The sequence below is a fragment of the Ailuropoda melanoleuca genome, chromosome 14, assembly GCF_002007445.2.
Source record: "Ailuropoda melanoleuca isolate Jingjing chromosome 14, ASM200744v2, whole genome shotgun sequence".
In the NCBI taxonomy this organism is placed as follows: domain Eukaryota; kingdom Metazoa; phylum Chordata; class Mammalia; order Carnivora; family Ursidae; genus Ailuropoda; species Ailuropoda melanoleuca.
This window is the reverse complement of record NC_048231.1, coordinates 17853996-17880730: the sequence shown is the minus strand read 5'-3', so window position 1 is coordinate 17880730 and position 26735 is coordinate 17853996. Positions and strand designations below refer to the sequence as shown.

At 54.0% G+C, this 26735-nt stretch overlaps 2 protein-coding genes across 2 annotated transcripts; one reads left to right on the top strand and one right to left on the bottom strand.

Annotated features, from left to right (window-relative positions):
- Position 1: 1 nt before the first annotated feature.
- On the top strand, positions 2-14761 carry ISM2 (isthmin 2; the record flags this gene model as incomplete). Its single annotated transcript, XM_034643044.1, is given in 8 exon segments — positions 2-55; positions 8357-8602; positions 10088-10343; positions 10346-10375; positions 11728-11868; positions 12093-12176; positions 13165-13224; positions 13227-14761. Coding segments are annotated over 8 exon segments (1326 nt in total), but the record flags the coding sequence as incomplete, so codon positions are not given.
- Positions 14762-18664: 3903 nt separating this feature from the next.
- On the bottom strand, positions 18665-26708 carry AHSA1 (activator of HSP90 ATPase activity 1). The gene is made up of 9 exons (XM_002926348.4): positions 26248-26708; positions 24709-24899; positions 22953-23035; positions 22443-22560; positions 21260-21348; positions 20294-20422; positions 19715-19816; positions 19174-19225; positions 18665-19057 (listed from the first exon to the last, which is right to left on the bottom strand). Exons 1-9 carry the CDS (start codon positions 26325-26327, stop codon positions 18885-18887), a joined length of 1017 nt encoding a protein of 338 aa, XP_002926394.2. The 5' UTR covers positions 26328-26708; the 3' UTR covers positions 18665-18884.
- Positions 26709-26735: the final 27 nt, after the last annotated feature.

Here is a 26735-nt window from a genome sequence, read left to right as displayed (position 1 = left end):
CCGGGCGTTCCCCCTGAAGAAGCCGCGGCCCCAGAGCCCCGCGAGGCTGGCGGAGGTGAGCGGCGGGGCCGGGCCGCGAGCGGCGACCTCCGAGGGCGGGCGCGGAGCGGGGGCCAGGTGCGCCGGACCTGCAGGAGCCCCTGTTCAGGCCGGGCGGCGGGCCGGCGTGGGAGAGACTCCACTTCTGGGCCGAGCGACCGGCGCGGACCCCGCGGGATAGCCCGGCCTCTCCCTCCAGTGGCTGCCTCGCCCTGAGCGAACCTCTCCTGCAGCCCCCTTGTCCAGGGGCGCGCTCCGAGAGGAGCGGGGAGGTGGGAGGGGAACGCGGCGCTGCGCGGAGATGCTGAGGTTCGACCGGCCGCATAACCAGCCGGTGCAGCCTCAAATCAGACCTGCAAAGGATTTGAGTCCCTTTGAGTGTGAATGGAGATGAGATGAGGTAGTGAGTGGGGGCTTTCAACTTTTTGGGGAGTAGTATCAGCCAGGGACCTTGATATGACTATGTACTTGGAAGAGCAGAAGAGGTCGCTAAGACGTGATGGGGGGCGCTTTCTGGGTGGCCTGTGAGTGGGCTTTGGGGATGCGACTGAAAACAGAAGAGCGAGTTGAGAAAGAGTGGTTTAGACGTGGAGAGGAAACACGATCTGTCAAAACCTGCCTCCTTGCGCCAGGGGTCAGCAGTCCAGCCATTCCTCCGTGGACTGCAGGGGACACTGATCCCCTTGGGGACAAAACCCTTGTTTCAGGGTATGCAGGCTGGTGTGGCAAGGGGTCCTGGCTCCTCCCATGCACTGAGCTCTTCTAGGAGGAGGACAGAGTACTTCTTCCCATTTTCCAAATGAGGACACTGAGAGGCCCAGCCGGGTGCAGGGGACTGGTGGGTGAGTGGTATGCCCAGCCTGGGGGGCTAGTAGTGCCCAGGCTGCTGAGGCCTTCCAGAGGCGGTGGGAAGCAGGGGCCTGCCTGCGCTTGGGGTCTCCGTGGACTGGTGTTAATACACCTTTTTTCCAATGCTGCCTTCCTAAGGAGACTTTTAGATATTTTTCCCCCTAAGTGCCTCTTCCACTGAAATTTTAATGCCATAAATATACTGTCTGTGTACTGTGGGACTTTAATGTGTTGCAAATCGTAATATCCAAGGTGTTTTGCCCCCGGTGTCCAGTTTTTGCTCCTTGTTGAGAGCACATCCTATAGACCAGAGCCTCTCAGCCTCCGCACTCGTCATTTTGGGCTGTATGGTTCTTTGTTGTGCATGGTACATATTCAGCGGCATCCCTGGCCTTGACCCACTAGGTGCCTGTAGCACCCACTCCTGGACGGAGCCAGACATTGCCCAGTGTTTCCTGAGGGACACCCCTCCCCCGACCATGGTCGGCAACCGCTGCTGTAGACAAATCCAGAGGAACTGAACAGCCTCTGGCCAGTCCCACCTCCTAGGTGGAGATGACACTGGTCATAAAATTAATTGAATTGACATTTTTCCCCCTACTCATTTGACACAGTTTCTGTTTTAGTACTTACTGCTTTGTATTGTGATTATTTGTGATATGTTTGCCGGACCTGCCCCAAGACTAGCCTAGAGGATGAGTTATTTCAGAGCCAAAGTCATATCCCCAGCCCTAGAATAGGGCCTGGCAGAACCCTCAAAAACATGTTAAAGCACGTTAGTGCCATGAAGGAAAAACAGAGCTTGGAGCCCAGGGCCTGGGGTTCTGGTCCCAGTGGGTCGTTAACTCATGTATGACTCACTATGGATGATTTCCTGACTTTTAGAATAAGGGGCTAAGTCATCTCCCTGATCCCGTCTGGCTCAAACACTGCTTCCGAAGCCTGTGTGATGTGTGTTAAGCTGTTCCACAGCAAGGTGTTAGCTAAGAAATCATGTTGGGATAAGGCAGAATGCTGTTCTAAGGGCTTAGGTGATTGGTCAGAAATAACTGACAACTCCAAAGACTTTGAAGAAGAAGCTGAAGGACATAAATCCCTGCCCTGGGTCTAAGGTATGAGTTGACTGAGGGGAAGCGAGCCTTCTCAAAGTACTTTATGTGATGTTACCTCATTGTTGCACCATTCTGACATGGTTGTTATTCCCATTTTCCAGAGGGAAAAATCAAGGTACAGAGCCGGTAAGCTTAACTGAGCTTGGCAGTCTGGGCTGTCATTTCGAGAGCTCTACCAGGGACCGTATGGTCCCTCTTTGCATGACACCCCCCAGCCTGCTCATCTGAAGTCTTGAAAAGTCTTGAAATCATCAGCATCAGGAACAAAGTGTGCCACCCTCTCTCTGGGCAGGCCTGTTGCTGAGCCTCAATTTACCCCCAGAATCAAATGGGAGTAAGAGAGCCCATTCTGTTGGATGGCCTGCTGGGTGAGGAAGCATGGTGCATGTGCGTGGCATCGTCGTTACGAGGATTTGTTGGGTGCTAGACGGGCAAAGAATGACAGAGCTGTGCCTTGGGTGTCTTCCACTCTAGTAAGGATCCGACCACCACCCAGACAGCCGCAGTGCCTAGCATTTTGTGTTGCTTGTCTTGTTTTCCTCATTTTAGGGATGAGGAAACGGATGGTGGATCTAATAACTAACCCACCATCTGCAGCTAGTAAGCGGTGAACTGGGATTGAAACCCAGCTTGGCTTAATTCCGGGACCCCTGGACCCCTTGCCATGGCACCCACCACCTCCTGCGCAGGCAAGGGAAGACCTGAGGCGGGGGAGAAGAGTTGAGGAACTTGGGGCCACGGGAGGGTGATGGAGATGAGAATTAGGGAAGAGAGAAGTGAGAGAGGACGGCTCTTCCAGGCTGCATGGACTGTTCCACAGGAAGGGTCCCCCATGGGACGGAGCTGCAGGCATTCCTGCTGTAGCAGCAGGGACGTGGTCCCCACAGAAGGATGCTCGCATGAGGGATGGGCTGAGAGTGAAGAGCTCAGGCACAGAGGAAGGAGCCTGCGGGCCTGGGGCAGCGTCACACATATGGTCGGGGTGCTTAGTCAGCACTTGGGCCTGGGTGTCATCCAGCCAGGTGCCTGGCATCAAGGGCTGGCTTGCAGGAGGGGCGTGATGGGTTGAAAGGTCTCACCTGCCAGGCCGGGGCACCAGGAAGCAGATATGTTCCTGCAGGTCGGTTTTCTTTGGTTGGGGGGGCCCACTTTCTAGCCCAACCAGTGAGTGAGTGTCAGAAGGGGGACTGGAACCCAGGTGTCTGTGATGCCAAGCCTGTGGCTTCACCCTCAGCCTCCCCCGGCCGCTGGCTACCTCCTTGGACCTTGACTGTGACCATCGCTCTCCCTCCAGACCATTCTTCCTGCTCAGAATTTGGAACTACTGGAAAGCTGGTTGAGGGAGAAAGGGAAGAATAGGAAGGGGGGCCAGGAGCCTGGGCTGCTTGGCCGTCCCGGGCAAGTCCTTTCGTCACTGGCTCTCGGTCTCCCAATCTCGTTCCTCCCCTTTGCCTCTCACTGGGTTGTTTTGAAGATCAAACGGAGGGGTGGATGTGAAGAGTGGAACATCGTGCCCTAGTGTTTTGGTCATTCGGCACTCTGTGTACCCGAGCGGCAGTCAGCGAACCCGCAGGTGCAGCCCTTGCTTAGAGCTGGCCAAGCACAAGGGATAAGGGCACAGCCCCTCCGGCCAGATCACCTGCCTCGAGTCCTGTTCCGCCAGGGCCCTGGGTGACCCCAACCAAATTACTGCACCTCACTGATCCTCGGCTGCCTCGGCTATGAGGCGAGGGTGACACGAGCACCTGCCCCAAGGGGGTGAGAATTCAGCGAGTGTGCTTGGCGGCACTGACTACGTCATCGGAGGGCCGGGTGCAGAATGAGAATGTGGGGCCTCGAAGCATTTCAAGACGGCAGCAGCGGAGCGGTCAGATACCAAGCCTGTGCGAGGACTCGGGGCACACAGCACGAAGCCAGTCGTGGCCTGGCAGGACCCACCTTGTCACTAGTACTCTCGTGACAAGGAGGAGCTCCGAGGTCTCCGCTGGGGACCGGGTGGGCTGGAGGGGGAAGTCCAGCCCCCTCCTCCGCCTGTGGTCCTCTGGCCTGGAAGAGGCAGTGTTGTTGAGTGCTAGGTCTCCAGCCCATCCTGGGAGGCCGGGGTGACTGTGTGCGGCCTGGCTCTGTGTGCATGGGCCTGGACTGCTGGGGCTGCGGGGAGGGGGGTGCCGGGCTGCGCCTGGCCGCGGGGTTTCATTATCCAGAGCAAGTTCCTGACCCCTGCGGCACTGTGAGGGGGCTGAAGCAGCTTAGCAGGTGGGCTCACGCCTGGCCAAGCCGGGGAGGGTGTGTGTGTGTGTGTGTGTGTGTGTGTGTGTGTGTGTGTGAGGGAGGGAGAGAGAGAGAGAGAGAGAGAATGGGGGGGGTAGATCTTGGTGTATGTCTGCATGTCTGATGTCTATCTGGGCGTTGACGCCATTCCCGCAAAGAACGGACTTGGATATTTGTACCTGCGTGAAACTCCACGTGCGAGGGTAACAGATGGGGGAGGTGGTCCTGGGGGACAAGACAGGTGTTCTTAAATGTGCTGGAACCTCAGAATTCAGGCCATGGGAATACACCCCCCAGAGTTCCCACATCCACGGTGGCTGGGGACCTCAGACCAACTAAAATGTAAAGAACTAACAGTGCCTGGTCAGAGGGGTACCGTCTCTCTAGAAACATCCGTCACCGCCCCTAGGTGAGGCTCACCGCACGCTGGCCGTGTTTGAGGTAGCCCTCGTTCTAACTCAGCAACCACACAAGACAGAGACTGCTGTTCCCTTCATTTATGGAGACAGAGTTTAAGGCAGATTAAGTTGACCTGCCCAAGGTCACACAGCTCCTAAGTGTACAAGTCAGGATTGGAACCCAGGCGGTGGGGCCTCCAGCCTACACCCGTGACCATGAGCTGCCAGCAAGATGACAAACACGAAGTTCTTTGTGAAGACAGAGGTGGCCGTGCCTGGGGGTTGTCGTGAGTGTCCACGCACGCGTGCGTGCACCCAGGCGTGGGCGTTGAGATCAGGCAGAGCTGAATTTGAACCTGAGCTCCGGTACTGTAACCTTGGTGACCCCCCGTCAATCCCTGACCCTGTCTGAGCCTTCCTGTGGGCTCATCATTAACGTAGTCACCTTCACCCCTCGGGGTTGCTAGTGTTCATTCAGTCAGTCAGCGATGATTTATTGAGCTCCTCCTGTGTACCAGGCACTGTGCTAGGCACAGCCTTCCCAGGAGCAAAGCAGACAAAAAGTCCTGCCTGCAGTCTAGCTGGGGTGGCAGAAGGCACATCAAGGGCCTGGCCCAGGCCGGGGAGGGAAGATGTGCTCAGACAGCACTTGCGGGGCAGGGCTCTGGGGGCTCTGCCCGGATCTCTGCAGGCCTTTCATCCAGTTGCCAGTATCCAGCTGCCAGATGGCTGTCACTGCCACTAGGGCTGCTCTGAGCTGTCACCGCAAGCCTGAGGTGCCCAGGGAGCAAATCCTCTCCTCCCTCCGGCAGCCCTCAACCAGTAACCGGCAGGGCTTATAGGTACGTAGCCCAGCTCCCTTCTTCTGGGGGAATAACTGAGACCCTCGATGGGACTGAGCTCCACTTGCCCCCGTGGTCACTAACTTGAGGGAGCATTTCTGTATTAGCTGCTTCCTGTCCCTGACTTCCTCCCCCACTCCCTCCTGTGTCTCCAGGAATCACCTTCTGAAGGAACGCCTTGCCCTTGAATTCTTGTGTCAAGGTTGGCTTCTGAAGGAACCCAAAATAAGACTGGTGTCCCCCCTCCACTGCACTCCTGGGGTTCCCTGGGGCCTGAAACATGGGGCAGGAGGCCCCGAGAGCAGCTGCAGAGAAGGGTGGCGTGTGGCTGGGATGGTTAGATGGGGCTATGTATGGCTTTTGCTCATCATCTGTTTCACCTGGGCACCAGGGAGTGTAGAGGTGGAAAAGGGCTGGAAACGCACATTCTGAGCACCTGCTGGATTCCAGCTCTTTCCCATCACTGTTCTCCATTTTACAGATAACAATGTTCACAGAGCTCATGTCCCCTGTCAGGGTCCCACAGGTCAGAAGCCAGGCTATTTGGGGATTCAGACCTAAGCGGCCTGACTTTAGAGGAGGATTTCTTTCTTTTTTTAAGTTTAGTTATCTACGTATGTATGCATTCAGGTAATCTCTACACCCAGTGTGGGGCTTGAACTCATGACCCCGAGATCAAGAGTCAGGTTCTCTGCCGACTGAGCCAGCCAGGCACCCTGAGAGCAGAGCTTCTTAGCTGTAGCCTTGCGGACATTCTGGGCTGGATAATTTGTGTGGGGCTGTCCTATGTGTCGTAGGCTCTCAGGCCTCACCCATAAGGTGCCAGGAGCACCCCTTTCCGGTTGTGACAATCACATATGTCTCCAGACCTTGCCAAATGTCCTCAGTGAGAACCACTGCCTAACTATCTGCTCACAGGGCAGGGGCACCCACATCAGCCAGAAAGGCTGCAGACCCTGAGGTCCTGCTGTCCTGAGACTGCCTGTCCCTGGACCCCAGAGGCCACAGACAGAGGAGCTGCTGAACCACATCACAGGGGCAGTTAGGGCTTTGGTGGCGTCATGGGTGGAGGCTGCCAGGAAGGCAGCATGTGGGGATGTGCCAGGCCTCCGAGACTGGTCAGCGAAGGGGCTGAGCTGTTCTGTTACTCATCTGTCCATCCTCTGCTCACCCAGCCTGGCTGTCCAGACGAGAGCCCTTTGACTGAGCTGCAGATTCCAGAGCCAGACGCGATGGGCCCACAGAGATTAATGCAGGAGCCTTGGAGCCAGGTGTCTGCAGACCCCTGGAGGGAGGGGCTCAAGGGGAGAGACTGAAGGTTCCGATTCTCTTTCCAACCCAAGGAAAGAAAGTCATAGCGCAAAACTAGGCTGAGTAAGCCTCTGAGTCGTGAGGTAGGCTCTCCCCACTCTTGCCTGTAGTGTCCGAGCAGAATGGTCAGCAGTATGCGCCCTGGGGCGCCTGGCTGGCTCAGGTGGTGGAGCGTGTGGCTCTTAATCTCAGGGTGTGGGTTCGAGCCCCATGTTGGGTGTAGAGAGTACTTAAAAATAAAATTTAAAAAAAAAAAAAAAAGAAGAAGAAGAAGGGTGTGGGTTCTGGGCCCAGGCTGTCTGGTTCAAATCCTGGCTCTACCACTAAATGTCTGTGGGACCTCGGACAAGTGACTTGCCTTCTCTGTGCTTTAGTTTCCATTGTCCAAATGGGGATGACAGCCGGCACCTACCTCTGAGGGTTGTTGGGAGGATGAAATGAGTGATCGAGTGTTTAGAAAAGTGCCACAGATGCTGTGGAAATATTTGATAAATAAAATTCTGACAGTCCTTCCAGGTAGGAATTATCCTCATTTTGCAGATCGAGTTGAGTGAGCTAGTAAGAGGCAGAGCTGGGATTTGAACCCAAGCTGATCTGACTGTCCAGACCTGTGTTTTTCACACCGTTTCAGATATGAGGTGGGAGATAGGGTCAGGGCTGTGGACTGAGTAGGTTGGGATCCATTGGCTCCCAGCCCCTGGTTCATAAAGGCAGCTCTGGGCAGTGCTCTTTCCATCCTGTTGTGGAAACCTGAGTAATGGCGGCAGCCTGGAAGTAGGTGGACGGCCGCCCCACTGTCCCACTGAGCCGGTGAGGGCTGTAGCTGGAGTCAGAGACACGCAGGGTCTTTCACTTACTATCTGAGCGGAAGCAGGGACGGTTCTGGTGTGGACCCCCCTCCCCCGGGGGCACTGGCCGGTGGAGGGAATTAACTGGCAGGCAGACAGCTGTACCAGCACCTGGAGTGGGGAAAGGTGCCAGGGCCCAGGTGGGCGGGCGGAGGAAGGTAGCAGTGGTCAGGGGTGCTAAGGAATACAGCCCTCACCTGGACGGCTTGGGAGGGCCAGTGGCCGGAGAGCCTGCTGGGGGAAGGCCCAGGTCTGCCCTCACTTCCCTGTGGGCTTTTCTGGGCCTTCCTGCCCTGACTTGGGAGGCCCGCTGTCTGTTCCCCACCCAGAGCCTGGGGGACTCTGAGGCATGTGGTCTGCTAACTGCACTTGGAAACACAGGCTTCCTTCTCTGGACCTCAGTTTTCTTCATCTGTAAAATGAGGAGGTGAGCTGTGTCTCTTCCATGTGTAGAAACCTGATTTAGCCCCCACCATGCCTCATGCTGGCGCCGTCTGTCCAGGCACTCTGTGGACATGGCCTCACTTACCCTCTGAGGTGGTGAAGCCGGTATGTTCAGATACATAGTCACACGGGGGAGGTTTGTGGCCTGGACAGACCCCAGGGCTCCTGAATCCCCCTCTTCAGGTCTACTTGGGGCGAGCCCTGACCCCAATCACCCCTCCCTCCGCCTCTCTCTCTTTCAGGTATCAGCCTCCTCAGATCCCGGCTCTCCTAGGGAAGAAGAGGGGAGCCTTCTGCTCCCCAGAACCTGCCACCTGCAGTCAGGGCCACGCCGTCACAGGCACCGGGCGCTCAGTGAGCCAGCAGCCCTGAGCCCGGACAGGGCGGCCCCTCCCAGGACCCCGGAGGACACTCCCTTGCTGCTTGAGCTGCAGAAACTGCCAAGATTGGCCAACACAGACTTGAGCACCCCGAACCCCAGTATCCAGGTGAGAGCTACAGGAGGGCCGTGGGCCCAGTGGGCGCCTGGAAAGGAGCTGGGCTGAACTGTCTTCCTTGCAGAGCAGGGGTCCTGTTCAGGGTCATGGAAGATGGAATAGTGGGGGTAATGCTCATTCTCTTCCCAGCTACAGACTGAGCAGGACACATGGCCCCTGAGCCCCTGTGTTCTAGACCATGGCAAGGGACAGACGGCCCAGGGCTGTCACGAGGACCAGACGTGTGGAGAAGCTTCGTGAGCTGCAGGAGCTCCCAGGAATCTGGGGGAGGAGGGACTTGTGGCCCCCACTCAGGCCCAACCCTTCCTGCAGGGTCGGTTGCATGCAAAATGGGGTGGGCCGATAGTGGGGGGGGCTGCCCCCCCAGAGGGGCTTCATGGGGCCAGTGGGATTCTAGTTTATGTTCCCCACTGCCGATCCTCAATCCCTGGTGGTAGTAGTTCTGCCTTTGGTGCAGCACCTACGGTTTGCAAACACTTTCATCAGAAGAGAAAAGGCCACAAAAAAGTGTAGAATCTAATATTCTTAAATTGTTTAAAAGTATATGTGTCTGTGCACACGTGTGTGTGTGTGTGTGTGTGTGTGTAAAACCTGGAAGACCAATCATCAAAATGTTAAAGATTTTAATTTTTTTCATTATATTTTGCTGGTTTCCCCCCAAATTTTGTTCAGTAACCTCATTTTTTTTAGAGAGTTTATTTATTTATTTGAGAGAGAGAATGAGTGAGAAAGCGAGAGAGAGAGCACAAGCTGGGGGAAAGGGCAGAGGGAGAGGGAGAAGCAGACTCCCTGCTGAGCAGGGAGCCTGACGATGGAGCCCATGATGCGGGGCTCAATCCCAGGACCCGAAGACTGGAGATTGTGACCTGAGCTGAAGGCATACAGTTAACCGACTAAGCCACCCAGGCACCCCTCATATTATTTTGTAATAGCCAAAAATAATGTTTTCAAAATTCACTTTCACATAAATGACTTCATGTTTCTTATTTTCTGTCCACCATGTGACAAGTGAGGGGACATCCCTGCCTCCCTGCACCCTCTGTGTCCCCCTCCCACCTCCAGACCCGGGGCCCGCTATGGGAGTTTGCTGTCTTCGCTATTATTTTCCAGTCCCACAACGAGCCCCAGGGCTGTTAGCGGCCCCCAATGGAGCCACAGTTCACAGCCAGCATCTCTTAAGCGAGAGGTCTCTATCCTGACACAGTGTTAGAGCCGCCGCGCCTGGCCCCACCTCAGGCGGTTAAACAGGTGTCTAGGGTTGGGTCAGGGAGTCTGGAACACCCAGGGCATTCTGATGCACAGCCAAGTCTTAAACTGTGACCCCATGTGCCCTGGGAGGCCAGGAAGGTTGGTGACGAAAATGAGCTGGTTTGGAGGGAAGGTAGGACCTCTGCCCCTGCCGCCTACACTTGTCATCTCTCCTGTTCCTGCCCTGAGCCCTCCTTCACCGGCCAGCCTGTGTTTGTCCCTCTGCAGGTGACCATTGAGGTGGTGGAGGGTCCCCAGGCCGAGGTGGAGATGGACCTGCTGGCCGAGCCCAGCAGGCGCTGGCCCCAGGGTGCTTCATGCTGGCTGCCCGCCGAGGAGCTCTTCTGGCCCCTGTTCTGGGGCTACCTGGAGGGCGAGGAGGGGAGGACTGATCTCAAGGGCAGAGCCCCAGGAGAAGAAGAGGAAGAAGAGGAGGAGGAGGAGGACGAGGAGGACGATTACCCTGCAGAGGACGGCCAGAGTGAGGCCAGGAGGACAGCGACGAGGAAGAGTGCGGTGAGCAGGACCCTGGGTTCAGTGGCACCACCGGCAGCTGGGAGCGGGGCTGGCTGGCCCCTGGGGACTGGGCCTGCAAGGGTCCAGCCGGCTCCGGTGAGCACCCCCATCTTGGCATCCCCGGCTGCTGCCTCTGGAGGTCCTGAGAGGGAGTGGGCTAGAGAGAGGCCTGAGAGCTTCCCGAGCAGGGGCAGCTGTGGAGACCAGGAGCTTAGGCGTGAACAGACACCATCGCCCCCTGAGTAGCAGCATTACCCATAGCTTGCAAAATTCGCGGTTTCTTTCCCCAAACATCTGACCTTCACAACAGCCCTGAGACCCCCTCAGCAAACGAACATTTGTTAATTTTTATAGTCGTATCTTTCAGTTGCCAACAAATTGGAGAATGCTATAAACCCCACCACTCACAACTGACCTCATGTTCAGACTGTGTGAGGTTTGCATCCTGGCTGGGCCGCCTACCAGCTGAGTGACCTTGGGCAAGTTACTCAACCTCTCTGTGCCTCATTTCCTTCCTCTCTAAAATGGAGAATGACACAACCCTTACTACATAAGATTGGGTGTAGAGGGTATGAAGGGAGTTCATACACTTAAAGTGCCGGCATAGAGTCAAGTAAATATTGGCTGTTTTTATCGGAAAACAACATAACAGCCCAGACTGTCCAGAAAACGCCCCCTCACGCCTGCCCAGCCCCCATGACGGCCATTCTCATTTTTTGCGCTGCAGTTTCATGCTTCGTGTTTCAGGCACCATTGCAGCCATTCTCCCCAGGGCCCTGGCGTGTCGTCCTGGGATGGCGGTGCCGTGATGAAGACTAAGGCCCGGCAGCCTTGCCCCAGTTCACCAAAATAATGTAAACTGGCAGAATTTGCGTGCCTTTCTGCTCTTCTTCCATTAATCGTCCTTAAACTCTTGGTGCCCGTCTGCTCAGAACTGCCTGGGAAGTGAGGAGAGAGCCGGCTGTGTCAGGACTTTGGGGGTTGCACAGAGACACCCCCGGGTCCCAGCCCGGCACAACGGAGGTCTGCACGTGCCGTCATGGTGTACGGCAGGTTGCTCGGGCCAGGACTGGGTCCCAAACGTGGGAAGTCAGGATCTTCCTTCCTATCCCAGCGCCAGGGCGGTCTTGTCAGCCGTGGTTTTGACCGACGTGATTGGCATGGGGGTCCGCTGTACATGGGGCCCCGCGGAGGGACAGGTAGGGGCTGAAATGCAGCCCAGACTTCGTCCATGGGGCCAGCAGCTCTGGCACGGGCGGCGTCCTCCTGAGGAAGGGGCGCCTTCTGCTAATTGGCACCGATGGTCCCTGTGGGCTGTGCTCGCTCACCCCAGGCTCCCTGCCTTGACCCAGACTATGAGCTTCCAGCGGAGTGGAGCCCCTGGTCTCCCTGCAGTGGGAGCTGTAGCAGCGGCAGCCGGAGGAGGACTCGGCCCTGCGGCTTCGCCTCCACCGCCACCGAGTACCGTGCCTGCGACCTGCCCCCTTGTCCTGGCAAGACGAGAGCCCCGGGGCCTGCAGAGGCGGCCACTTAGACGGTGGGCTCGGCCCCCTGGGAATGCAGGCCTTGTTGGAGGGCGGGGCCCGGAGAAGGGAGGCAGGCAGCTCACGGAGGCGGTGGTCTGGCCTCGGCCCAGGCCTAGCCCAGATGCTGTGGGCACTGAGAGCCTAGTGAGGGCTGGGCCGCCCCACCAGCCTGGCCTCCTCTCTTCCCAAAGGCACCGAGGACAAGGACCCCTTGGGCTTCCCCAGTGAGGGCTGGCAGCCCCTGGCCCACAATGCTACGGACATACTTGGCCCAGGTGAGTGGGGAGCTAGGCCACTGGCCTTTCCCAGACTGACATTCCTGCTGGGAAGAAGGTCCTGATGGGAGCCACAGCGCTCAGAGGCCAGTCCGTGGGGCAGATTCTGGCTGGCTGCAGGAGGGCATGGCGATGTTCTGGCTTCCACTCCCGGCCACTCTGGAGGCTCCCCAGCAGGCTCTGTGTGGGAAGGGGTGCTGTCCGAAACAGGTCAGGGGCCGGAACTCCGGAGCTGCCCCTTCCAGCAGCTTGAGAGCAGGCTGTTTTTGCTGGGATGTTCTGCATCTTGGTGTCACTTGCACCCCACGAGGAGGGAGGCAGCTCCCCACAGGCCCCCTTGTGGGTGGGGCCTACTCAGTACTGTGAAGCTCCCCGAGCCGGTGGGGTGCGCCTGGCACTGTGTGGGGCCGGGGATCTGCCCTCGAGGAGCTCGGGTCTTAGGAGGAGAGACACACGTGACCAGCTTGAGCACTACGCTGCAGAGCGTGCCCCCAAAGTTCTGGAGCAAAGAGAAAGGAGCCATGTGTTAGAGGCCACATTCCCAAAGGAGAGAGAATGGAGGAGGCCAGCATAGACAGAGGGGGCCGCAGGGGGCCCAGAGAGACAGAGTGAGCCTGAGACTGGTGGAGGTAAGAATAAGAACGGACCAATGGTGAAGACAGTGGGACACTTTCTTACCAACTGCTTAAAACAGCGGGCCTTGCCCCCAACCACCCCAGCTCCTTCCCCAAGAGCCCAGCTCCTTTCCACCATCCAGCACGTGAAGGGACAGCCTCCAGGCCCCTCCTCCAGCCCCTTGGCCAACATCCATTCTGAGTCGTGGCCGCTAGCTTTACGTTTCCTGGGGGGTTACTCGGGAGCCCCTCTCTGTCCACAGGGGAGGCCGGGGCAGATGGCATCCAGCTCTGGTGTGGGGCCTTCTCGCCCTGGGCGTTGGTCCTTGACCCGCTCCCACCCCACCGGTGACCGGTTGCCCTCCCCTCTGCAGATGTGGACAGCTGTGAGAAGTGGCTGAACTGCGAGAGCGAGTTCCTGGCCAAGTACCTGAGCCGGTGCTGCAGGAGCGGCCCAGCTGCCCCTGCACGTACCCGCTGGAGGCTGTGTCCAGCGCCATGAGCCTGCAGGATGAGCACCGGGGCCGCAGCTTCTGCTGGAGGGACACGAGCGGCCTGCGCGAGCACCTGGACGTGTACCAGCCCACGGCGTGCTTCTGCCTGCGCTCCCTGCTCTCGGTGGAGAGAAGCACCCTGGCCGCCCAGCACTGCTGCTACGATGCGGGCAGCTGGCTGCTGACCCCGGGCAAGGGGGCTGGCACGCCCGACCTCGTCAGCACCGACTTCTCGCCTGAGCTACACTTCAAGGTGGACACGCTGCCCTGGATCCTGTGCAAGGGGGACTGGAGCCGCTACCATGCCGTGCGGCCCCCCAACAACGGCCGGGCCTGCGCCGACAACCCGCCCGAGGACGAGTACCTGGCCCAGTTGCAGGAGGCCAAGGAGTACTAAGGGGGGGGGGGGGGCACTGTGCCCTAGACCCTGCCTCTGCGGACCCCTCGCCCTGCCTCCGTCTCCGCCTGGACCCGGGGAGGCCAGCCTGGTGCCACAGGCCCCCCGCCAGTGAACCCCAGGCAGGTCGGCACCCCGGGTGTCGGTGTGGGGTTGGGGACAAGGTCGAGGGGTGTACAGGGCCCAGGGCGAGGGAGAGCACTCGCTCCCCGAGGTGTCTGGGTGTACCGGGGAAATGTGTGTCTGTAGGGACTGCCTTCTCCGGCCCGCTGTGAGGCAGTGTCCCAGCCTCGCCACTCGTTTTCTTCCCTCTCCCCCTGCGCTGGCTCTCCGCGCACATCGTGAGTCCCAGAACCTGTGGTGGGATGCCCGGGTCCCGAGGCCCTACAGCTGCCCCTGGTCAGGCTGGCAGCCAGCCTAGTGAGCAGTCCCCCTTACCTCTGGGTGGTCGCACGAGGCCCTCTTGCCCCACCTCTGCTGGGAGCCACCACAGACCAGGGCCCGGTCCATAACAGGTTACCTTCAGCTCTGAGCTGCCTTTCGGGTATAGGGCTGAAGTGAATCCGTGGGGGCAAATGTGGACAGACAGGCTGAGGCGGCCTAGACAAGGGCTGGCTCCAGGCAGGGAATAGGCCAACCAATGCGGGTCCCTTCCTTTGTCCAGCACCTCTGTTCTGTTCGGGTTGTAGACGTGTGCAGGCCTGGGAGATGGTGCGGCTTGGGGCGGACTCAGAATTGGCTCAGGAGGTGTGCCCCACCGTGAACTGGTAAACCAGTTCTCTGGACAGGGTTGGTGGCAGGCAAGCCCAGATTTGGGCGATTTCTGTGGTGTAAACGCTCCCACCATGGCCCACTTCAGGCTCCTGAGCTGATGTTGCTGAAGGCACTGAGCTCAGAGCTGGGAAGAGAGGCACATAATCAGCTCTCCTACACACCTGTCCCCTCACCCCCCGAACCGTACTTCCTTGCCTTGTGTGGACTGGAAATGCTGTGGTCCCAACTGTCCTGTTCACGAAAGCTTCTAAAGGTGGGGACCTCAGCCTCTAGATGGCTGCCCTGAAGCTCTGTGTGACCTCAGCAATAAAGCACTTTATTTTCAAATTCTGTCTGATGAAGAATTTGGAGCCTCCGCAGGGGTGTAGGGAACCCTGTGTGCAGCCCAGGCCAAGCCCCCCGGGGTTGTTTGCCTCTGCTTAACCCAGCTGGGCAGGCAGAACTGGAGTGCGGAGATTGGGTGTAAATGTGAGTTATCCCAACTCACACTGCTACAGGGTTGCCTGGGAGAAAGGGAGGAGCTGGTCGGACCTCAGGGACACGGGCACCCTTCGCTAGTTCCTGTGGACAGGAGGACTTCTGAGTCAGAGCTAAATGGCACGCGGCAGAGGAAGTGGTTTGCTGCCGTGGGATCCGACGCAGAGTTGCCGGAAGGGTTACACCTGTAAGATGATGGAAGTGGACCTGTACCCTGCCTTGGTTGCTACCCTTAACAGACCCTGCCCTCTCTCCCCTGGCACTTGGGGAAGAACAGAGACATATCAGGAAGGAGGATGAGACAAGGTGTGTCCGCCACCTGGAGATGCTCAGAGAGCCAGATGTTTCCATAACCATCACACCTAGAGGTAAGTTTGTTAGTCTGGTCCTGGACCACAGTCTGAAAATACTGTGGTGCAACTGAACTGTTACAGGGCCAGAGAGGCCTGGATCTCAAGTCACCAGATGGGATCCACGTTCACTCCCTTTTTCTCGTCTGGGGCAATGAACATGATGATTAGCACAGGTATATTTTAAATGTCTTTTAGCAGCAACTCTTTTTATTTATTTACTAACTTAATTTATTTGAGAGACAGAGCGTGAGCAGAGGGAGAGGGAGAAGCAGGCTTCCCGCTGAGCATGGAGACCGATGTGGGCCTCGATCCCAGGATCCTGAGATCATGACCAGAGCTGAAATCAAGAATTGGCCGCCCAACCGATTGAGCCACCAAGGTGCCCCGGCAGAAACTTCTTGTTAAATTAAGAAGATAAAGCCTTCCCAGAGTCTGTTTTCAAATTTTTAAAAAAATTTTTTAAAGATACTATTTGACAGAGAGCACGAGAGAGGGAACACAAGCAGGGGGAGTGGGAGTGGGAGAGGGAGAAGCAGGCCGCCCGCAGAGCAGGAAGCCCAATGCGATGAGGGCCTCGATCCCAGGACCACAGACCATGACCCGAGTGGAAGGCAGACGCTTAATGACTGAGCCACCCAGGTGCCCCCCAGAGTCTGTTTTCATAGGAATCTGCTAATTCTCCTCCTCTCTAATATAACTTGACACTTACACACATTGTCTAAATTTAATCTGTTCCTAGTGGTTGTCTGTTAACCCAAACTGAATTTAGCAAGCCACATTTTTGATCTGTAATCTAAGTGACAGGCGAAATTGCTACCATGTCAGGCCACAGATGACAGAAGATAAAGGGGGTTGGAAAGGAGCCTTGAAGGGGCTGGGGAGCAGGTCAGCTATAAAATGGTGTTAATTCAAACTGTACAAAGGAGGAAGAGCTGCCATGCAGGTGGCTGCGGGCTCAGGGCACAGGTGTGTATGGGGAGAAACAGTGATGGAGAGGTCACTGACCCTGCTAAAGGGAGTATTTCAGGCGCGGCCGGTACCAGGCCCAGGAGGGGCCCCCTCCTCCTGTTCGGGTCCAGTGTTGGTCAGATCACTGTCTTGACTCGCTGTTCTTCCTATCCCAAACCCCGGGAGCCCTCTGTGGCCATGCATCCAGCACAACCACCACCGCCATTTCTGGTTTAGCTGCCCCGGTCACCAGGATGGTTTTGCCCAGTTTTTCTCTGTCTGATGTATCTCCTAGAGTCTTAGGTTGGGTAAGACGGGTCAGATTGATTTCTTACTACGATTTAAAACAACCAGTGGTACAAGCCCAGCCAGATCCTGCCGACCTCCCTTGTCTGTTGGAAGACAGTGTTTCAGAGCCTTTGTCCTGTTAGTCACAAAAAGGTCCCAAATGGGCTTCTTTGGGCTCCTCCGTTACAGTTAGATTTTAACAGGTTGGGGTGCTTCTCAAAGTGCATCCTGACCTCAATGTCACCTGTGGTATTTATTCTTAGGTTCATGGGCAACACCCCACACTGAGATCAATTAGGGGCAGAGTCCATAAAATTTGCTGAATTTAACAGGTTCCCCCAGGTGATTCTGAGTGAGGTGAGTCCGTGGCCTATGATTTGCCATTTGGCCAATTAACTAGCTTTTCAAAATATTCTTGCTCCAGGGAAGACACTTGGGCTCTGGAGTCCAGCCGTTCGTAGGTGATGTTTGCCAGATGTCACCAAGTGCCGGTGCTTCTGTATGTGTCCTCTCTAATGCTCTGATAAGGTACGTATTGTACCCATCATACAGGTGAGAAAATTTGCTCCATTTGTTAGGCAGGGGCACCATTCAACCCAAGTCCAATCAACTCCACAGTTTTGTTTTTAGCTCTGTCATTCTGCTTTCTAGGCTCAAAAACGCTATCAGTAAAATGGCCGTGGTAAAAATTGGAGCAGCCCATCATCAACACTGGGGATGTGAACTGTCACTGAGTGTGTCACCTGATAGGTGATTTGCCCGGTGCTTTGGTTTTTCTTAAGGTGTTTGTCATCTCTGCTTCAGATTTTTTTCAAGAACCCTATAGAATTGGTTAACTCTCCTGTTGGATATGCAAGGGCTCCTTTTTTTGTCACTGGTCTCTGGGGAGGAGGAGTCTGTTAGGAGGGGCCCCTAGATTTGGTTCAAGCTACAGTCCAGGTTCTTTATCAAAAGGCGTCTTTTTGGACCCCTAGGAGGCGGATCTAATGCCCAATTAAATGCTAATTAGTTCAATCCACCATTCCTTTGAGTAATTCAAGCCAAAAGTGGCTTTCGGGGGTCTAAATGATCCCCAGCAGTACTGGTTTTCTCCTTTAACTACAATGTTGTGGCTAAGTCATGCTGGGAGGATTAGCCCGCAGGCCTTGCTGCCACCTAATAAAAGAGGCAAAAATAGATGAAGGAAATAGCTGTGCCTGCAGGAGGCCGAGGGCCGGACTCCCGCGGGATGCAGGGCTGGTCCAGGAAAGTGACCCTCCTGCGGGGGGGGGGGTAGTTGCTTCTCTTGCCATGTGGCAGCTGGAACCCCATTTGAACATATCCCCACTACTTGGTCAGTGCTCCGTAAACCTGTTTAGTGGAACCAGGTATTTTAAGAAATACTCTTAACAAGAACGTTCATGTCTTCCTCTTTCTGGGAGTAGTAAGAGGCCTGGAAGTTTCTACTCCAGGAGGGATGCCCGACACCCTAGAAATACAGCAGCTCTCTGAAGGGACGAACCCAGCGACAGGGCAGCAGGCACAGTGGTTTAGGCTCGAGCACCGGCTCTGCAAGTTACAGTCCTTGTTCCCAATCTCAACTCTGCTAAATGGCAGCTGCAGGGTCTGGGATATTACTGAAGCAAAGCAAGGCTTAGACTCTTACACAACAGAAATCCTGGTGGTGTCTTTTCCAGAAGGCTGTTATGGGGGTTAAATGAGCTAACGCAAGGGGGCTACTTAGTGTCCGGAACCTAGTAACTGCTCAGTAAGCAGGAGCCGTGAACGTGAGGCCCACCGTTCCCCTGCCACAGTGTGGGCAGCTTTCCGCAGCTCAGCAGCACCCGGTGCTCGTCTGCTCCCGCAGGAGGATTTGAGAGGCCACACAGAGGAGAGCCCAGAACGCCACCTCTGCCGGCATTAAGGTTTCTGGCACGGTTTACCCCAGAGCACCCTCCCACACCGTCTTCCATCCGTGAGGGGAGCAGCAGCTTTGGACCCGTCTGCAGAAAGGAGACGAGTGCAGGAATGCTGGTGAGAAGCAGGCTTTCCTTCACGCCTCTACCCTTAGCCAGAATGTAAACAAAACCTGTTTTTTTCCCTTTAATTATCTTCAAGGGAACTCATTAATACCAGCCACCCCATCCACACAGGCTTCCGGTTATGCACGTTTTTTAAATTACGTTTATTTAGCGTATGTACACATAAAAGAGAAATCGCCCTCTGATCCCACCCAGCAGAAAACATGCACAAACCCCAGGTATACGTGGAGGGAAGGGGCCCCAGCCCCAAGTTAGTGGTTGGGATGGTGCAATCCTGGGAGTCCCAAACCCCAGTCAGGAGAGGGCTGGACCGAAGGAGCGGGCCGCCCCCTGCTGCCAGCCCTAAAATAAGCGTGCGCCGTAGCCAAAGGTCTGTTTGATGCCCTCAAAGTAGTACCGCTGCCAGCCCTGCCGCGTCCTCTCTTCCTCAGGGGCCGGGATGCCTCTGCCTTCCATGCACAGCTCAGTCTCTCCGTTCTTGTCAAGGAAGGTCAAGGTGATGGTGGCAAAGTGCCCTGGGGAAAGGCAGAGAGGAGGGAGGTTTCAGATCCAGGGTTTCCATCAGGATTTGAGACAAGGGGAGAAGAACGAGTTCTGGGGCTAACGGCCACGAGCAAATCCGTATACTTACCTTCTGGCCAAGATTTAAACCTCCACTTCATCACGATCAGTTTCTCGGGGACCTAAAATAATCAAAGAGATCAGTCTGTACCGGGGACCACCACGTCCCTGAGCCTGGCTGGGAGCAGCCATCTGCCTTTCGTACGGAGTCTATCATCTGTGCGATTCCACCACTTAGGGGCACAAAGCGGACGACCGTGGAGTTGGAGGCTTCTGACCAGTCCCAGCCCCGTTTCTCTGCCGCCGAAGCTGGGTCGGCTCAGCTGTGCCCAGGTGACGTTTCAGTGCTGCAAATGGAAAGCCACCACCCACCGATATTTATGACCCCTCTTCCACAAAGCCTTTTTTCAGGAAGAACTAATTTTATTCCACTGAGGAAAAAAATCCTAGGAAAGCAAGAGAATTTAACTGCAATGTTCTTTTGAAAAATCAAAAATGAGCTTTTACTAACTGGAGAGATTAAATTTTACCTATGGAGCCGAAAAAAGAAGGAACAATATATTCTTCTGACCAGAGACTACATCCTGGGTTTGGGGCTAGCAGGCACTCACCAGATCAGTGAATTCCCCAGAGACGTTGCCATCTACCAGGTGAAACTTCCCACCTTTGTCTGCTTCTAACATTGCGGGAGCATGGGTAAAGGCCTGAACGAGCTGTGGAAAAAAAGGAGGTAGGAAGAAGACGTCCCTCTCAGTGGGACCCACAGACAAATGCCAGCTGACACTTCCACACCTCAGCTCTCAATTCCAAAGATACCACTTTGCCCAATGACCAGGCTCTGTTCTGTTCCACTACAACGGAACAGCCACTACTCAAGGCTGTGACTTGCGTAGTGCTTTGTGAATCCAGGATGCCATTCCTTCAGATCCATTCCCTTCTCTGACAAGAATGCTTCCCGTGGTGCCCACTCACACCACCCAAAACTAGTATATGGGAGGAAAAAGGAGGCATGGCCACTCTGCTGAGTAGGGTGAACAGAAGGGTTTTTCCTTTGCCTCTGCCTGTAGGAGGGAAAACCTCACAGCTCCGCTTTTCAGTACCCGCTCCGCACACAGAGGGGACGTGCCCACAGCCCAAGTCACCTCACAAGAGCAGATGCCATGAGGCCTGAAGGACAGGATTATACTTACCTCTTGGGTGGTAAAGACTCTATAGAGCTCCTCTGGTGAGGTCAGGAAGGTTTCTCTAAGGGTGATCTTACAAGTGGGGATTTTGACACCAACAGGTCTGGCCTGGGTTTTTGAAGGAGCAGACTTAGCCTGTGGAGGTGGCAGTGAGAAAGGTTGAGAGGGATGGGGAAACCGGCACTCACATGGCTTCCAGGACAGGCCTGTTACTCATCCTCTCAAATGTCTTTGCCTCTAGTGCTAACTATCCCAGGGGCTTGGAGGGGATGTGCATGGATGCTGCAGTCATGAGGGGGACTTGCCCAGAATATCTTCAGTTCCCACTGAAAACACTGCTCCGGGTGAAGGAGGAGAGAGACTCACTGAGAACCCCGCTGACCAAAGGACGGGGCCAATCATGAGGTATTTCTGAGGCACTCAGTGTAATTTTCAAAGAAAAAGTCTGTGCTTAAAGAGCTGGAAGCAGCCACCTTCCCTCTGGAATTGCGTTTGCTGTGCTGACAAAAGGGCAACAGGGGAGCAGGCCAAGTGCTGAGCCTGAGGCACACAAGTTCCCTCTCCACAAAAATATTTGCGCACCCTGCAAATGTGGTGAGATCGATCCATTTCTTGACAGGTCAGTGTAGTGATCTAACCCCAGGACCTTCATGAGACCTCCAGTGTGAAAGTAGGAAAACGCAATACCCCACTTAGCAGTAATATCGAAGCCATATATAAGGTAAACACGATCCTGTGTTCCTAACCTCCTAACTGCTGTTAAATGTAATCAAGACTCAAACTCAGAAGCCCCTGAGAGCTCCCATTTGCTCTAGAGGTCTGTCCTAAAAGAATAAAAACCAGGTTAAAGAGAGAGAGATAAACAACTACATGTTGCGGACTCCGTGTAACGCACCATGGGCAGATCACATGCCGCTCTGGCTTGGAGGTTAAGGTCAGACAGAAAAGCACATGGAAACACCATTTATTTACCTTGCGCTCCTCAGTTTTCAGTGCTGGCTGCCCGGCTGGGTCTACGGACTCCCCGTTCATCGTAGGCAAGATCATGCCCTGCGTGAATTCTGAAAAGATAAAATCCCCACTCCTGGAAGTTATTTCTTAGTAGCTGAGATTTGGGGCTTCTTTAGAGTTTGACACACATGGCCATCTTACCCCGGAATGAGGTCAGGACAGAGAAAAAAGAGTCTTTCTACTTCACGCCTTTACCTTTTGGTCTATGCCAGACAGGTATCTGAGTGTATGCTGTAGAATACAGAATGTTAACTAGGATTGTTCTGAACCTGACTCCATTAGAAGCATTACAACTTGTTAAATGTACATGAGATCTACTATGGATAGGAGTGAATGAATGTAGTGGCCCTTGCAATGACTTCAAGAGGAGGGCACGATGCCCACGGACGCAGGTTTAGTCCCCCTTCTCCACGCTGCCTTACCTCTGTAGAGCAGCCACGACTAGTTTTGGCACCAGAGCATGAGTTCCCACCAAAAGAGGGGTCACCTTCTATGCTGTTTCCCTTTGACAGCCATGCTACGTACTCCGACACCAAGAACAGAACACACCGGCAGAACTGGAATTCTTGGGGGAGAGCTAACTGCTACCTAATGACCCCCTAAGTGTCCCTGGAGGATGCGTATCAAAGATAGTCCAGCACTGTGCTCAGTGAGTCTGGGGACGCTGGGTCTTTAGATCAGTGCTGTCTGACAGATACACAAGGTCAGCCTCACACAGAGTTTCACATTATCCGGTAGCCACATTATAGCGTTAAAACGAGCAAGTGAAATTAATTTTAATAATATATTTAACCCAATACATCCAAACAATTGTTTCAAGGTTATCAATATAAAAAAGCTATGGATCGTTCACATTCTTTTTTTGTACCAAGTTCTCAAAACCCACTGTATTTTATACTCATGGTACAACTCAATTTGGACTAGCCACATTTCAAGGGCTCAACAGTCAAGGTATCAGACAACCCACCTCTAGATCTTTCCCTTATTGAGTTTATAGACTGACTTGGAGATGAAATAAGCCCCCTCCCCCCAAATTTTTATTCATTTGTCAAAGAAAGAACGGTCAGGCCCCTTAATCAGAGTCTGCTGGCCGGGGGTGGGGGGAGCTACTTCCTGAAGGCATACAGAACTACTCAAGGGATACCTGTTTTGAGGGTGCTGATGTAAATTCCCATTGCTTCTCTTAGAAGTTTCACCCCTTCTTCCTTCATTAAGGCCACGAGATTTGTGTCAGGCTCATCTTTGGCAAGGCTCACACTAATCTGAGTGAAAGATCAGAAGTAGGTGGTAAATAACTTGAGGGGCACCCACAGTGTGGAATGTGGATGCCGCGCAATGAGAGAACTGCTGACATTTCCAAAGGAAACGTGTGAGGGCTGGGGTATTTTTCCAGTCCCCAGGAGTGTTCTTTCTCGAGTTCTCTCTGTCAAAGCCACGGTGGCTAACGTTAGAACCCAAGTTACTAGCTAAGACAGAGTCATTAAATAGCACGAGCTATGCCGGCATCTCCCCACGGCACCACAGACCTAGAAAATCCTCTGCAGACTGAGGTTCTGAATGCTGGGACCCAGCCTGGGCTTGAATGACAGGTCATTCTCCTCATCTGAGAATAGAGGATGTGGAAGACTCAGATGAGGAGTTAGGAAGCACGAACCTCTACTTCATCCACACTGTTTTCATCGGATAAATTGGGGATCTCCACGTGTCCCTTGTACTGCACTCCAGACTTAGAGGTACCTGTCAAAAGCAATGCAACGTCATTAGTCTCTCCTGCAGGCAAAGTCTGCTCTGGAGTTCCAGCTACTCCTCTGCTTGTACTTCTTTGGAATTACTGAAGAGAACACCAGATGCAATCAACCCTCCCCCCACTTCCCCAGAAGAAATGTCTTTCCTCATTAAATTTGTTGAGGCCAACTGTTTTATTACTGCATGGGACTGAGAGCTAAGTGGATGTGGCACTAGTGTGAATTCTGCCAGGGAGAATTCGGGTCAATAATCGAGACAGTCAGTTCTGCTGAGATGTTTGTTCTGAAACCAAGTTTATTCCAGTGCGACTGACATATTATTAGGGGACAACGTGATCACAGCATGAATTTCACGCTTGCTAGTACGGGATTTCTGAGAAATACCAGGTGAACACACACCAAACCACACCAGCTGAAAGGCGCTGCGCAGGAATGAGACACACTTCCCAGACCTTTCTCTACTGGCTACCTCAGTTCCCCATGTGTTACGAGCCATGCCACCCACACTGGTGTCAGACTGTTCCCTCTGATTTCAGCTGACCCTTCTTCCGCCAATTTACAGTAACCCGCGTGCTGCAACCCTCCCGATGCCCACTTTCCCAAGTGAACTTCGGGTCTCTTTCAAGGTAAAGCAGCATGTTTATTATTTATGTGTTTCTTCCCATCGAACGTGCAGAACTGTGCTATCAATTTTTACTTCCTACACTTAAAAAACGTGTCACCAATGAAGGTTTTGAGTACTGTGTCCTGTCCCTAACCCTGTCTTCCCCCATAAGCCCTGTAGTTTTGGTTGAGCAACTTCACACAGTATGGTGATTTTTAGAACACATGGGTGATGTTATAGCAGAAATGACTATATTTCAAAATTAACCAACAAGACATTTATCTTCACTTCTCTTGACCTCAGCTTCTCAATCTCTAAAAAGAGGACTGGGCAAGGGGGCATGTAAGGGTCCTTTCAGACTACTGTACTTTAGTAGTTTTTTAAAAAAGTTATGAACAGATAGATTTACTTTTCCCTTCTTTATTACCATTTACTTGAGAAATGCTCATTGAAGTATAAATCTATTCTATGTTTTGCCCCCTACACGTACTCCTTTAGCTTTAGTGCCTTTTAAAATTCAGCCTCCCCACTATTAGAACCATCTAGGTGGGGCACATACATGGCTCTAATTCTTTGCCAATACCATCACAGAAGGGACATAAACTAGAGAATAAAACTGCCCCAAATGATAGTCCTGTACAAACTTCATTAGCACAGTAGTCGAAACTGGTGGACTCACACCGGAGAAAGTAAAAAAAAGATCAAGACCAAAAAAATCCCCCTTCCCACCTTTAAATCAATCACCCAAGAGATAAAAGTTAGCCAGTCTGAGAAATATTACCTTATATAAAATTTCGTAACATATTATGTAGCCCAAAGATTCAGTGGCCCAAATGTTTCACTGGTGGGGACTTGTCAGATTCCCCCCGGGGGGGAAATGCATTTAGTGTCCCAAAGCAGCAGAGAAATTCTGGCACCCAATACTGATTGCTACAGAACTCCAAAGCAGCACTGTCTCCCTGGAAGAGTTCCTAACTTTACCCAAACTGTTCTCCCCAGCTCCTTAACAGGTCAACCAAAATGTGGTTAATGTTGATCCTAACAGCCTGGCATACACTTACCTGTCCAATTTAGTTTGACGCTCCACTCATAAAAGAAGATAAGTTTGCCTTTGCGATTGTTAATGGATGCCTCTCCATCAAGCTTATTCACTTCTGTCACCTCACATTTACCTTCCTCATTTTGCACCCGCACTGCCAGGAACAGTGTTTTCAGCTTATCCGTGGACCAATTTGAAGCATCCCTCTCTGTCCTGCAAAACAGAAATAAAGCTATGGACCAGCAGCCAAATGAAAGATACACTGCTTGCTCTGTGCGAGAGAATCCAAGGTTAAAAGAGGCCTGACAAATAGTTTGAAAAGATCAGTCCCACTCCAGTACATCCACAAACGTGTTATCCTCTTTTAGGAAGACAAGGAATCCTATTGTCAATAAAGACAACGGCTGCATGGAATGGTTACAAGTCAAATGGGAAATTATGCTTTCCTTTCTCAGCATGATGTGCTAGGGTCAGTCTCTGACACTTAAACATGGCGCCCCCGTTTGACCAAATGGAAAACTGTGACCATCCTGCTGAGGTCAGGGATACAAGAGTGGGGGGTAGAATGCAGTATTTAGCTAACAAGTCCAGTAAGTAATAAACTGATAATCTTGACCTCATTAGCACAGTGTTCTGACCTGTCAAATTCAGGCGGTGCTAAAAATCCCCTACACATTCTGTGTCCTCTAGATGGCCATGGAAACAGTGTAAGTCAGGGCTTCAAAACAAATTAGATCAAACACTCTGTGTATGTTAAGAGGAGAGAAGGCAGGCTGAGATATAGAGAAGAAAAATCACTCTCTGCCTCCCAAGGTACTAAATAGTAGAGAAACCAGCAGCAAAAAGAACTGCAACAAAGTAAAAACACAGTAAAGACAGTGTGAACAAAGTTCAGTGGAGTGAAAAGATAAGGAAATAGTACTTTTAATTTCATAAAGGAGAAGAGGCTTTTAAAACTGGTTACGTTATAAAACCATGATTGCCCGGCAACCAGGGGCAGTCCCGGGAGTTACAACACAAGCAAATGAATAGTTCCGGGTGAGAGGCCATGGCATCTTCAGCATCACTAAGCTCTCAGCACCTGCAGAACACGTTCCGAAACTTTGCCCTCTAGACTTAGGCAGTGGTCCCCTACGACTGACTGAATTTCACCGGTAAGCCGCAAAATAGCAACTTCAGGTCCGCGGCCCCCAGCCTAACTCAGCAATCTCCCAACACAATCCACGGCGGTGTGGGTCTCACTGACTCCTCCGGCCACGTGTGGGAAGCATGTCCCCGCTCAGGCTGGATGCATAGGCTAGGAGGTTATGTTCTCGTATCTCTGGAACCCCTCCTCTGGGTGCAGCCCTCCCCGTCGCCCCCTTGCCCTCCAAACACTAAAACAGAGGCAGGTGGCGGTGTGTGGAGGGACCTGGGACTTCGGATCCCTGCCACAGGAAGAACCCACCCCCATCTCCGGGTAGGGCTGCCCCGGGCCCTAGCTTTGTTCCGACCAAGGTTCTAGGGACCCGCAACCTGGTCGGGCCGGAGCGCTCCCAAGGCCTGGCCCGCTGGCCCTCACCAGTGCCAGTTGTTGACGTTGGTGGCGTCCGCCCGCTCCTCCACGATCCAGCGTGGGTCGCCCTCACCCCACTTGGCCATCGGCTCTCCTGTCGCACCGCCACCAGCTCCCGAGCAGCCACAGCCACAGCCTCAGGACCGCCTGGTCCCAGCCGCCCGGCAGCGCCTGGAAACTACTAGAAGCGGCCGTAGAACCTCCTGGCTTGCTTTTCCCTCCACCCCCCGCCCCTCCCCGCCTTAACTTCCGGCTCCTCCTCACTCCCACCGGGTACTTCCGTTCCACCTCGTCAGACTTTAGCTTATGCCTGCTGTAGAGTTCCTTCAAGCTCCCTCGGGTTATCCCTAAAGGGGCCCGAAATGCAACCGCTCATACAACCATTCATCACCCGTAAGGCCGCAAAGAACACGTCTCATTGTTTCCCTAGCTTCTGAATATGTCCTGCTGAGCTCATGGGAATTGTAGTCTTGTTGAGTAACCTGCTGGATAAC